This window comes from Falco punctatus, assembly GCF_963210335.1.
Source record: "Falco punctatus genome assembly, chromosome: 1".
Taxonomy (NCBI): Eukaryota; Metazoa; Chordata; class Aves; order Falconiformes; family Falconidae; genus Falco; species Falco punctatus.
The window spans coordinates 67,290,236-67,302,882 of record NC_137580.1 but is presented as its reverse complement, the minus strand read 5'-3'; the positions used below and the strand labels follow the sequence as shown (position 1 = coordinate 67,302,882).

The 12,647-nt window shown below is 40.4% G+C and overlaps 1 protein-coding gene across 1 annotated transcript in view; it reads left to right on the top strand.

Annotated features, from left to right (window-relative positions):
* EGF (epidermal growth factor) overlaps positions 1 to 10,714 on the top strand; it is a 66,988-nt gene extending 56,274 nt beyond the window's left edge. Inside the window, exons 24-25 of the mRNA XM_080374026.1 lie at positions 2,473 to 2,575; positions 4,662 to 10,714. Coding sequence (XP_080230152.1) covers positions 2,473 to 2,575; positions 4,662 to 4,885 — 327 coding nt within the window. The 3' untranslated portion in view covers positions 4,886 to 10,714. The remainder of the gene's footprint in view (positions 1 to 2,472; positions 2,576 to 4,661) is intronic.
* The last annotated feature ends 1,933 nt before the right edge of the window (positions 10,715 to 12,647 follow it).

Below are 12,647 nucleotides of genomic sequence, written 5' to 3'. Positions count from 1 at the left end.
GTGCAGGTATTACTGCAAAATTTTCAAGCCTTTTGCACCCAACTGTAGCTGGAAAGGTGCAAGAACTGTCTGCATAGTATTCAGGGTCACAACAGAATTTGACTTTAAGTGGCCTGAAGTTTGACTTTGCTCCAGATCTTTGAGTCCAGAAAGAGATGAGTTTGTTCTACTTGAGAATCTCTTTGAGGGATCAAATATCATGGAATATTTATAGTGCAAATCCAAGGATTTTTAATCAGCCTGAAGAAGGCCTCACAAATGGTTTAGATTGAGTATCTGGCAGGATTTGTGAGTGGGTAGCCACTGAAATGTGCTATCAAACATATGTTGGGAGTACCGAATTCGCTTAACCCTGCTTACGACATACTGTTCCTTAGCTGGTCAACTGCATACTCTTGTGGACCTTTTATTACCAGCACTTTGTTCCTCCAGCTACTGGACAGCAAATGTGCTGAATCACGGCATGCCATCATTTGTTCACAGCAGACACAAACCCCACAGCTTGCAAAATATCTGAGGCTGGGAAAATCAGAAACATTTGTTGAGACTGAGAACAGCTCGTTGCCTGGGAGCAGTGCTCTAGGAGGCCTGCAGCTCATCAGCTCTGTCCCCACCTGCTGTTGTCCCCACAGTTAATGCTAGTGGTCAATGACATTTTTGCTGAATATAGGAGTAATTAGACAGCTAAGCAATGGACTGAATCAACAAAAATAAATCCAACCTACTCATCTATTACACATTCATGTTAAATTTCGCCGTGCATTCTTGCACTGGGAGACATCAAAAAAGTTAAAGTAATTTATTGCAAATGGCTTGTTGCATGCTGGAAGAGGAAGTCACTGACCCTTTGCTAATTATTGCTGCTTACACAGCATACACACATAATTACTGTTAATGGATTCCTGTGGTTTCATGCATGTGATAATCTCTGTGCTGATGTAGCCATTGAAGGTTAAATTCAGTGGGGCTTCATGCATGCCTGCATTCAGGTGTAGAATTGCCAAAAAGCAGGAGGAAGATGTCCATTTCTACTGTTCACTTAAAGTGAGTCATTGAGGAGCTTTATGTAAAAAAAGAGACTATACTACAATGGAGACAGAAAGCTCTATAGCTCCTCAACTCTTAAGATACTGACATAGGTTTTTGGGGACCACTGATTACACAACATTAATAACACTAATGAAGGACTTTGTCTGGAGACTGGATGATGTGTATGCATTAAATGTAAAGAGCTCATGAAACTCACACCTTTTGTAGCCCGCAGTGCTACTGCTCATTTATAAGGCTGGGAAGAGGGAGTGCAAAGACTTTCCTTTTCTTGCCAACCTAGGTAATGTAGAAGACAATTAGCTTTTTTGCTATCACATGTATCAAATGCTAGATATCATGATACTGCAAGTGTATCTATAAATTGTCCAAATGTCATTCATTTTCCCTTCTGTTCTACCAGGTGAGGCTATGTTTAGCTAAGGACATGCCTGGGTATTTTTTCACATTCTTATTAAGAGGTCTATAAGCCAGGCTAGATTTGTTCTAGGGATATGTAAGCCTTGGTAAACTTCTGCACATGCCTGGATTTTGATGCTGTTCTGAGACTTTTCATCCAGCAAGTGTTCTGCTTTGTGCAGGCAAATATATTTTGCAGAACTGTGTGTAGCTGAATCTCCTCCTGGGGGGTCTGTCACATGTGGGTTAGCAGCTGTAAGTCTGCAGATTTTATGTAAATTAACTGATGCCTAAATAGTCACACCTGCTACATCTGTGATCTATCCACATAAATCCACCAATTATCCACCTGGACCAATGAATCTGTCAGGCCTCCTGTTGGAATATCTTATTTACAGACTTCTTCCTTTCTTCCCTCTTTCTACTCTTTAAACATTCGCCCCTTGACTGAATTTCCCTCTGCACCATTTCAACACTGTTTCATGTACCCCTGGTTTTTCTTTTGCCCCCTGGTCTCTTCAGCACGTTCCCCCAGAGGGTCCCATCTTCTGCTTCCAAGGTGTCACTTCCACTGTCATCATGGAATGATGGAACCGCACCCCCTGAGTGGTGCTGAGAGCCAGAAAATGGAGGCTTGCTTCCTTCCCTGTGTCTGATAGGGTTTCCTGCTGTCTGTTTGTGGGTCTTTTCAACATTTTAAAAGTGGCCCTCGGTATTATGGAGGGGGTTGATTTTCATGAGCTTTTGTTCTTGCATCTGGAAAGGGCTGATCTGCAAGGCAGGAGAACGGGCAGTTTTTTACTAGACTGGGACTGCACACTTTTCAAAGAAAGGTGGGGCTGTCATCAGCTCAAATGTTTAATTACCTGCAGGGGAAGGGTCATCCCAGAAGCCAGGATGACCTTTTCCCCCCTGCTGTGGTTGGACTGCGGCCTTTCTAGTTTGCCTCTTGGGTTTCAGAAAATCAGTTCATTTTTATATTAATTTGGGCTCTGTATGTTTTGTGCATATTGTATGTATTTGCAGTTTGTGGTTGTTAAGGAGTGTAACAGTTCTCTGGAGACTAAAGTGGTTGATCTAATTGAGTGTGAGACAGCAGATCCTCATCCTGCCTGTCCTTCAGAATACGGTGAGTAGGATTTCCTTCCTTATTAGATCTCTCCTCACCATGGTACCAGCAGGAGCAGTGACTGATAAAGGAGACAGGGAAATCAAAATTGTATTTCTGGCCTGTTTAAAGCTGCTGTGCACAACAGAAGCCATGCTTGTATTGCTGTGAAGAGACCGTTCAGTCCTTCGCTTTGCAGATTGTTCATAAGAAATTGCACTACAACGGTGCTTTTACACTCAGAAGCCAGATGCTTCTTGTGATAGTAATAATATCATGTTTTTGCATTTACGTAGAACTTCACAGATTTGTTTCATAGCAAATGAAGTTATGCTCATCATACTGGTGGGGAATGTATATCCATGGAATGATACACTTTAACAGTCCTCATCCATTCAGGCAGGATTACTGAAATGGTGTAAGGAGGCCAGGTCTTCCCAGTGTATTGGGCCCGGCTGAGCCCCACAGCAGCCCTCCCAGCGCTGTGCTGGTGTTGGTAGCTGGAAAGGTGGTGATAACACACCAGTGCTCTGGCCACTGCTGAGCAGCACTGGCAGCATCAAGGCTGGCTCTCCAACATTCCCCTCGCCTCGCCAGTAGGGTGGGGGTGGGCAAGATCTTGGGAGGGGACACAGCCAGGACAGCTGGCCCAAACTGACCAAAGGGACATTCCATACCGTATGACGTCTGCTCAGATGTAAAAGCGAAGGGAAAGGAAGAGGAAGAGGGGGGGACATTTATTATTTATGGTGCTTGTCTTCTGGAGCAACTGCTACACATACCAAAGCCCTGCTTCCTGGGAAGTGGCTGAACATTGCCTGCTGATGGGAAGTAGAGAAAAATATCTTTTGTTTTCCTTTGCTTCCACATGGGCAGCTTTTGCTATTGTGTCATTAAACTGCCTTTATCTTGACCCACAAGTGGTTTTTTTTTCCATCTTGGTCCCCACCCCATCCTGCACTGCCATTTTGCTGAAGAGAGGAGTGTTATAGCGGCTTGGTGGGCATCTAGCATCCAGCCAAGGTCAACCCACTGCACCCAGAAAACTTTTGCCTTGTGGCAGCAACTGCAGTTCTGCTTTTTGTGTTAAACAAGGTGTTTGACTGCTTGGAGTATGTTTGGTGCTTAAACAAAGGTGAGATGAATGAAGGAGATGTGCTTCTCATTCCTGGTGCAAGGGCAGCAGGCAGCACAGAAGCACACAACAGGCTTCCATGGCCCCCAGGTTACCAGCTGGACCCCTCCAAGTTTGAAGAAATGCTGCCTTATAGATGGCAACTGAACCTCCTAATTGCTCAGACAGTGAGAACCGATGGAGAAAGACTGGTATCCTTAACCATTTGTCTTATTTATCATATATAGCTCCTAACTACAGAAGTTACTAGAGGACCCAGTTTGCATCAGTCATTTAGAAATAATGCAAAGAGAAATAATCTGAGGATACTTGAATGGGCAGGCATCTTGCAAGATTTTCAAAATTGCCCATCCTGTCCTTAGATGCGTGTTGGGAAGTCACTTTATTCATCAGTAGAAAATATGCCTCACATTTACTTTGTTGGACTAATTTTGTGAGCATGTGTACAACTGTATTGTCCAGCAAAGGAAGCCTGATGTTTCCCATTAGGAGGCTCTGTTTTCATTTATAGTTTTAACAGATGTAGCTATTGGAACAGAAGTTTCCCATGACAGGTGTCTGGGGTTTTTGTAGTTTAAAATCTTAGCAAAAGTAGTTCAACCATTTTAGACAAGATTGGTAAATAATCTTGTACCATGCCAGTGAATAATTCTAAGATCTTTTTACTTAAGCAGAGGCTTTAATTTTGCCAGGCCTTTAATTTTGCCCAGTCTTCCTGTCACGGGCATGCTTTTTCTTGTTCATATGTATTAAAACAGAAAACCATTAAATTTTTCTAGGACAAGTAATTACTTAAAATCTGAAGGAAGTTCTTGACTTTGCCTGCTTCTCTAGTTCTTTTGACGGGAACTGTTTTTGTAATCTTCCAAACTCGATTCTGTGCTCTCCTATAGCTGCCAGTAGCTTTCATTCAGCTTAGTTGCTGTGAAGCTTCTCAAATGGCTATCAGTAATACATATCTGTTTTCTCCAGTGGAAGAACAGCCTATAACATACGACAAAGCAGCAGAGACTTTGGCAGAAGAGGAGAAAGAACAAGGCTGTCAACAACAGGTTCCTGTTGGTGAGAAATCGCATCAACCCATGGGAGCAGCGAAGGGCCCTCCCCAGGCTCCCTGGAGCATCTGCCCCAAGCCCCTGCTGGAAAGGGAGCCCTGCGAGCTCGCCCCAGCCAGCCTGCTGATGCAGCCAGACTAGAAGCAGCCTGGGTTTGAGTGGGAAAAGGAGGAAGGAGGAAGTCAGTAGAGAATGGGAACTCATGAAACACTGAAGCAGCCCTCATTTTTCCATTAAAATCTTCCTTAGAAAAAAACCCCCACAAATCAAAACAGAACAGAGAAGTCCTTCCCTGTCACCTCTGCTTGGAGGAATTACTGTGAGCAATCTATTAGTACTCTATAAGTATCACTTTAAGGGTCACTGCTGCTAACTTCATTAATTGCCTGCTAAAAGGACACCGAGGGGAAAACAGACGAGTGGGTGACTTGTCAGAGAGAGTTATTTTCTAATGGAGTTCGTTGCTAGTGGTCTTTACACATACACCGAGTCTAGGAACTGCCTGGAAAATGCGCCACAAGGACAACTTCAGAGAAACTGGAATGGAAGATGATGCAGGAAAGTTAGTTAAAAATTAATCTTTTTATTAAAATATTTTCATGGACATTTCGAGCCTCTCCCTAGCACTCCTGTCAGGCCAGTGTAACTTCTTAGACTCCACTAGAATTATTCTTGTATCTGCTTCTGTCAGTAAGCACTGAATGAGCTCTTGCATTTCTCAGGTTTGGTGGACTGGGGGGTTGTTTGTGAGCATATGGCATTAATAATGGTCACATCTATGAAGTGAGAGTAACATTTGAGAGGAAAGGTGATGCTTCCATTAAATTTTCCAGTCTACGCTGGTCCTTCAGAGCATTACAGAATTGTTTCTGGATTGAGGTAGTGGGGCTGAGTCTGCTTTCAGCCCTGTGGGGAAGCATGTGCTGGAGCTGTGCTTGCCCCACACAAGTGTGTCTGGCAGCAAACCCTGGTTCGTTATATAGGACTTAATGTGGGAAAAGAAGTCCAGCCAGTTGCTGCTCCAAAAGAACAGAGGAGTGGGACAACGAAACAAAAAAACTCCTCAGTTTTGACTGACTTCCACATAACTGATTTGTGCTGCTTGATAAAATCCATGGGAACAATTGGAAAACAACACCGGTTTTCCTCATGTCTGGCTTTCTAACAGCTACAGTTCCCTTCCAGTTATTTACTAAGAACTAACTCACTTATTTATCTCTGGTATATACAGCATTGTAGCTTACTTGTTTATCATATCAAGTGATTCTCACCAGTGGTCTTGACTTCCTAAGGTCATTTTCACAGCTTCCAGAAGGTATCTGGAAATCAGCTACATTAGTAATAATTTTTCCTTGTAGGGGATCTCTCAGTCCTGTGTCATTGAAGCCTGCTACTGTAACTGTCAGGCACCTTCTTTAAATATCACTACAGTGTCCACCACTAGTGATCCTTGTAATTCATTAGCTGGATTATAGTGGCAAAAGTTGTTTGTTTACCATCCTGCTTTTTGGTTTTTTAGAAAGTTATAGGATGTTGCAATTTGCTTACAGGCTCTGTAGGCCAACGATGGGAAAAGAGTATTGAAAGGCTCTTACCTCTTTTCCAAAACAATTACACACTTGAGTAACTTTTTGGAGTCAGTTCTGATTTATGTTGATGTAAACAGTAAGAGCATTGAGCCCAAGATGTCTGAATTACAAAAATTGTAATGCTTTGTTGTGTAGAGAGTTGTCACTCATTTGTTTATCTTCTAAAGTGATTTTTGCTGGTGGTTTTGAATTGTGGAGTCTGTTTTCTAATCACATCAGTTCTGAATTGAGAATAAACTTGTACAATAGGCATTTCCAGAGATTAGTTAAAACTAGTAGCAATGAAGACACATTCTCTTGTGTGAATGATAGCATGGGTACTTCCATGGAAAGAGTAATAGCTGAGGAGAGTTGGCACACTAAACCGTATTCAGGCGAGGGCAACCACTGGCTTGAACCAACTGTATTTGGTAGATTTTACTTTAAGTTCAGTATAGTTTAATTTCATTAACATTATTAAAAGCATTTAGTTTGGATTCCCTGGTCTTTCACAGTTCATTACTGATCTGATGTATTTTGATGGGAAGAAAGTCCAGGTAAAAAGGCCCCGATTCAATAAAGCATTTTATTTCCATGAGAGCTAGACGGTAAAATGACTTTGATCCCTGCACTTTGATTATCTCTAGTTAAATATGTTTGTGTGCTTAAAATAAAAGTGTTGTGTTGACTGACAGTCAAGCTTCCCCAATCAAACAAAGATTTGTAACTTTGAACGTTGTCTAAACCGAGGTGTTTCAGACTCCTTACAAATTAGTTTCATATTCTACCCTATGTTTTGTTTACTTTGCTTTCCTTCAGTCTAAGGAGCTAATCTTAAATTTTATAGCATTCTTTACAGAATAAGATAGGAAAATCAAGCTGATACATTTTTGTAATTAGGGTGTTTTGAGTTTTAAATGTTTCCTAAACTCGGCTGTAAACAAAATAATCTTTAGTGTAAAATCTTGAAATGGTGTTCCAACACAAATATAATATATTTGGTTTATTTGTATGTTTATAAAGCTATTGATTTGTAAAATAAAATAAAAAAAGATCCCTTGTATTCCTTTTGTTTTAAAAGATTGCAAAAATATGGTTTCAGTTAACCCATGTCATGTTTCTTGATAGCTCCATTTGTTTCATATAGCCACAGTGTGCTAATGTGTCGGTGCAGCACATGCAGATATCATGGGGGGTTTGTTCACTCCTAGAAAATCTGCACTAATGAGGATTATCTTCTGCAGCTCACAGGTAGATGCCAGCTTGAATATGGTAAGTTTTATTTTTTTCAGTTTTACATTCCCATAAACCAGTAAAAGCCATGCACTCCTTTTTCTGCACATTTTAATGACTGTTATGAATTTTGCTATTTGTTTGTCTAGAACTATTATCCATGGCTTCACAATATTTTTTTCAGACTGATTTCCAAGATGTTATTCTCAGACTTTACTGGTCTGTAGATCAGTTGAATTGAAATGGTTATATTGTGGATATTCCTCATTTTTTTTTGGCTAAAATTTGTTCAGGTATGCAAAAAAAAATCCCCCAAATTTAAAATTATTAGACTTTCTGGGTAAGTAGCTGACTTAGTATTGATCTCAAGTCCTACTGGTATACTCTGACTCTTAAAAATGAAATTAATGTGTTACATTAAACTGTAAAAGAAGAAATTAGCAAGATAGGGGGGGTAAAGCTTGACAAATCAGAAGTGAGAAAACTACTAGGCAATTCTAAAGAGCAAGGGAGAAAATTAGTTTATTTAGTTTAATAAAACCTGACTTTCTTGAAATGGACATTTCAATTCTCTAAAGCCATATTTTCATCATAAACAAGTGGGGAATGATTCATGCTTATTCATAATGGACATAGGCAGTGTGATGGTTCTGTGTCATAGGAATGCATGACACATCTCATTTTGAGTCCCTTTTGCAGTCCTTTGCAGCTTTGCAGAGGTTTAACTGTTCAGACAAAAAGTTATCCATTGCCGTAATCTCTTTCGGGATGAAAATATTTTTTAAAAAAATCTAGGGAAAAAGTAAAAAAATATTCAGAATGGTATTAAGAGAAACCTCTGCCTTGTTAACATATATTGTGGTTTTGTCTTACTGGGAGTAATTTTATCTCATGTTATTTCAGGGTGATGCCGACACTGTTCCTTCAGTCTTCAAGACACACTTGGTGTTATTACTTTACTCCCTGATAACTTGCCATCTTTATCTCTGTGCATGTGAAAAGGAAAGATGTTAGTGGCATTAGAAGCCTCCCCCAGAGCCCCAGGAATGCACCCCCAAACGCAATCTGCAAGGGTGATAGCCTAAGTTGGCTCACGTTCCTCTGATCTTTTATTGAGACTGCTGTTTAGTGCCAGTTTTGATGTGGAACAGGAACAGCCAACTTTGTGAAGACTATTCATCATGGGATTAATCTGCAGGCACCCCTCAGTACTGAGGTGGACTAGGTTCAGACCAGTGAAAAGCCTTAGTCCCTTCTAACCAGCCTTATTCGATATCCTGCAATTTCAAGGCTTTGGAACTCGAGTTTTGAGGCAACCGCTGCAATAATCAGCTAGAAAGATGCAGAAGCCCTTTTGCATTGGGACCCTGGCCACTATCATGTCTTCCTTCTCAAGCCCAGGTGTTACAACCAAAATGTCTTCTCCCTGCCTAGTTTTTGGAGGGGATGATTCTAACACTTTTGTTCTATTAGGCGCAAGCAGGAGCTAAACCAAAGTCTAGAAGGAATTTCTACACTTCATAGATCAAGACCCTGTAGCCTGGCAGCTGCCTTTTTTTCCAGGTAAGAAGTTAGGCTATGTTTCCAAAATTAATTTTAAGAACATTGGTGTCCTAGACCCACCTTTGTGCTCGCACTCACTGCTGCATGACATCGTTACCTATCCAAGCATCCAGCTTTATACCACATGCCTTCCTGGAGCTTCGGTTCATGGACAGTTTTGTCCACCTTACCCCTGATCTGGGCCCGTCAGTCTGACCCTCACTGTACACTCATTACAGCTTGTGGGATCCTGCCTGCCAGCCAGGTTTGAGTCCATGTAGCTGTATTGGCCATACCCGCATGGCCTTTATCCAAACCAGTTTGGAATGGTTTTGAAAGTAAGTCAAAGACAACATGTAGGATAATTTCTCACTTTTATGTGAGCAGTTAGTGGAAACAGAGCAGCTGGAGTTCTGGTCCATTAATAAGTCCCCTAGGTGTTAATATGATGCAAAAAATGAAAAAAATACTTAATAGTTGATATAAGAATTAGCTACTCATGCCCACATAAAAAAAAGAGATTTATTATTAAAAAAAACCCCACAAAACCTGTTTAATAGCTTCTTAGTCTCATGATCCAGCAATTTTTGTGCAGCTCTGGGCTTTTTATTGATTAAAGCCAACAAGTTTTATGTGCCATATTCAGTCTACGGAACAGTGTACACATTTTAATGGACATGATTGTTAATACTAATTGCACAAAACAATACATTTGAGTTTGATGTAACAACTTGAGAGAATGCACAGTTGATATTTCATTAGTCTATTAATAGTAATTCGTCATAACGCAAGAGTAGTGAAAGTGTGCAATATATAAATTTATCCTTTTCTCACCCAAGAGAGAAATAGAAATATTTAGACTAAGATTTTAATGGCCACTTTGCTGTTCAATTCTTGTCTGCACGAATTCAGTTCTGTGCAGCCTTTGTGCAGTGTGTGCGCCTGCAAATAGTGGGTTTAGAAGAAGAAACATCTTAAACAGCTCTTGAAAGGTAACCATTTAAAAAAGAAAAAAGAAAAAGAAAAAAGAAATCAGTAAACTAAATACAGCCAGATGCTAAACATCTCACTGGAGACCAAAATCAGTAATAATTATGGGACATTCAAGGATCCCTACAGTATTTGTATGAAATAATAATAGATTTCAAACTTATTTCCACTGACCTTAGTGTTCCTCATTAAAGGTTTTAGCAGAGACCTGGATACAGTCACATTCAAGTGAGGTGTTTGGAATTAAAATACAGATAAAAGGAAAAAGGTTAATCCAGGTCAAGGGAACAGACCAAAACTGGGATTGCATAAGATTATAGTATCTTTTCTCATTTCTCCAATGGTCAAGAGCAGTTAGTTTTAAGTAACACTCTTCTCTGCAAAAACTCCTGAATGAAAGCCTAAACATGGTATTAACTGTCCATTCTTTGGCTTTGTCACTATGCTTAATCACTACACAATGATTTCTGACCTCTAAGAGGTGGGTTTTTTTGCCTAAATGCAGAAATGTGCTAAACACCACCTCCAGGAGACTGAGATATTTGATGAGGCACTCCCTACTGCTTATTATAAGTTGTAATTGTAACAGTTCTCTTCTCCTTTCTCATACCTAATTATCTCTATTAAGTACATCAAAACACACATAATAGCAAGTGAGCCATGGCCACAGAAATGGCCACTGCCAAATGTCGAGGCAGTGGGATCTGGATCTGATCTACCTTGTGGCTGGATGTAATAATAAACCCAAAGTCTTCATCCATCCAGTGGTTCCCTACTCTTCTGCATCCCGTATGACATTCCCTCATAATGTGAATTCAGAGCTTTGTGGCTGAGGATGCTGCTACGTTAGAGAGTGGTAGTGAGCAACCAGGAGCTCTTGGTTCTGCTCCTCGCTCCACTGCTCGTGCGGTGGTGTCAGGCAAATAACTCAGCAGGTCCTTGCAAGCTTCCTCCCCACTTGAAAAAAAAAGGAATGGAAAGAAAGAGAGAGAGAGAACACAAGAATTATTACCTATATTCTAATAGCTCTCAGTGTGGTGTGTTTTTTGATCTTTGAAAGAAATTCCCACAGAAATGCTATCCTTATAAATAAAGCTAACATTAACATTGGCAGACTTGGAATCAAGCTGATTGAGATCTAAGTTTCCTGCTGCTTCAGAGACAGATTAAGGCTCATTTGAAGTGGATGCACCTTTAGCACAGTTGTTACCATTGTCTTGTTTTACACCAAATCTGAATCAAATCCCATTTTCACATTACTATATGCAAAGACTGGGTTCTGTACACCTTAACTTACTCAATATTTTATTTTTGTGTGATGTTAAATGATCTTTTTTAGTAAAACTCAGCCCTTTGTCTAGAGCTAAGTTCACCATAGAGTTCAACTTCAATCCTAAAACAGTTAAATTGTGCTAACTTTTTGTGTAGAGGTGAATTCACCCTTTGTTTATATGTGTAATGATAAGCAGATCCAGATCTAAGATTTTAGAAATGCATTACAGAACAAAAGTACTGAATCTCTGTATCAGGAGGCTTCAATAAGCAAAGCACAGGTATGTTTGCCTCGGTGTATATTTTAGGATGAAGGGCGATTTAGAAGCATTCGAATATACCGGTGCGAGGTCTTCTGATCTACAATAACACAAGGCATGCAGTGTGAATTCTGGTTCAAGAGTCTTTTCAATTAAAGATTTCAACCAATCCTGTAGTGTGTAAGCTGGGGTGTGAGAATGTGCTGTATACCACCCAGCTTGCTATAAGCGAAGGAGGGAAGGGTGGCTGGGTTCTTTAAACAGTTAGACCTAACAAATGACTCGTTTTGAAGTCTTAGGAAAGAATGTGTGCTAGAGAGCACTAATACTGGCAAACAACAGAAGAGAAACGGATATGGCCAAAAGTTGGCAGATCTTCTCTTGGAATGTAAAGGGGGTTGGGGGGTGGGGGGGCAGGGGGCAGGAAGAAGCCAAGAATAAAAAGGCTAGGTGTTATTCTTTCCACATGTGTTTATAGAAAAGGGATAGATTTCACGTTTCACCTTTTTCCAGTTTAATGTGTATTTTCTCTTCTGGTTTGATTTTTGCTGCTTTTTTTTCTCCATCCATTGTTCTATTACAGGTCATTCAATGCTACGTTTAGATGGCTCTTTAACCTAGGTAGTGTCCCTCTGCTTCCCATTTGTGAAATCAATGGGTCATATTTAGCACACTACGAAGCATTTGCATTTATCCTGCATGCTGTGCATAGATAACAAGCATCCACAGTCTGCTTCTGCAAAAACATAACAGCCAAACAAATGCCCAGAAGGATAGGAAACATCTTGCATGACAACGGCTGGCAGGTTTCAAATCTCATCATTATAAAAATAAGAATGAAATAGGGAGTTCATTTATTTTGCAAATAGTCTAGAAAAGGGAGAGGGGATGAAGAAACAGTGTTTAAAGGCAATGGTTCATCAGAACAGGCCTTCCTGAAGACAAATATAGATCATCTCTCATATGACAGAAATTAATGTAAACTCTATTTTATAGACCTCTCCTATTATTTCCACATGTGAAACTACCATTTCTAGT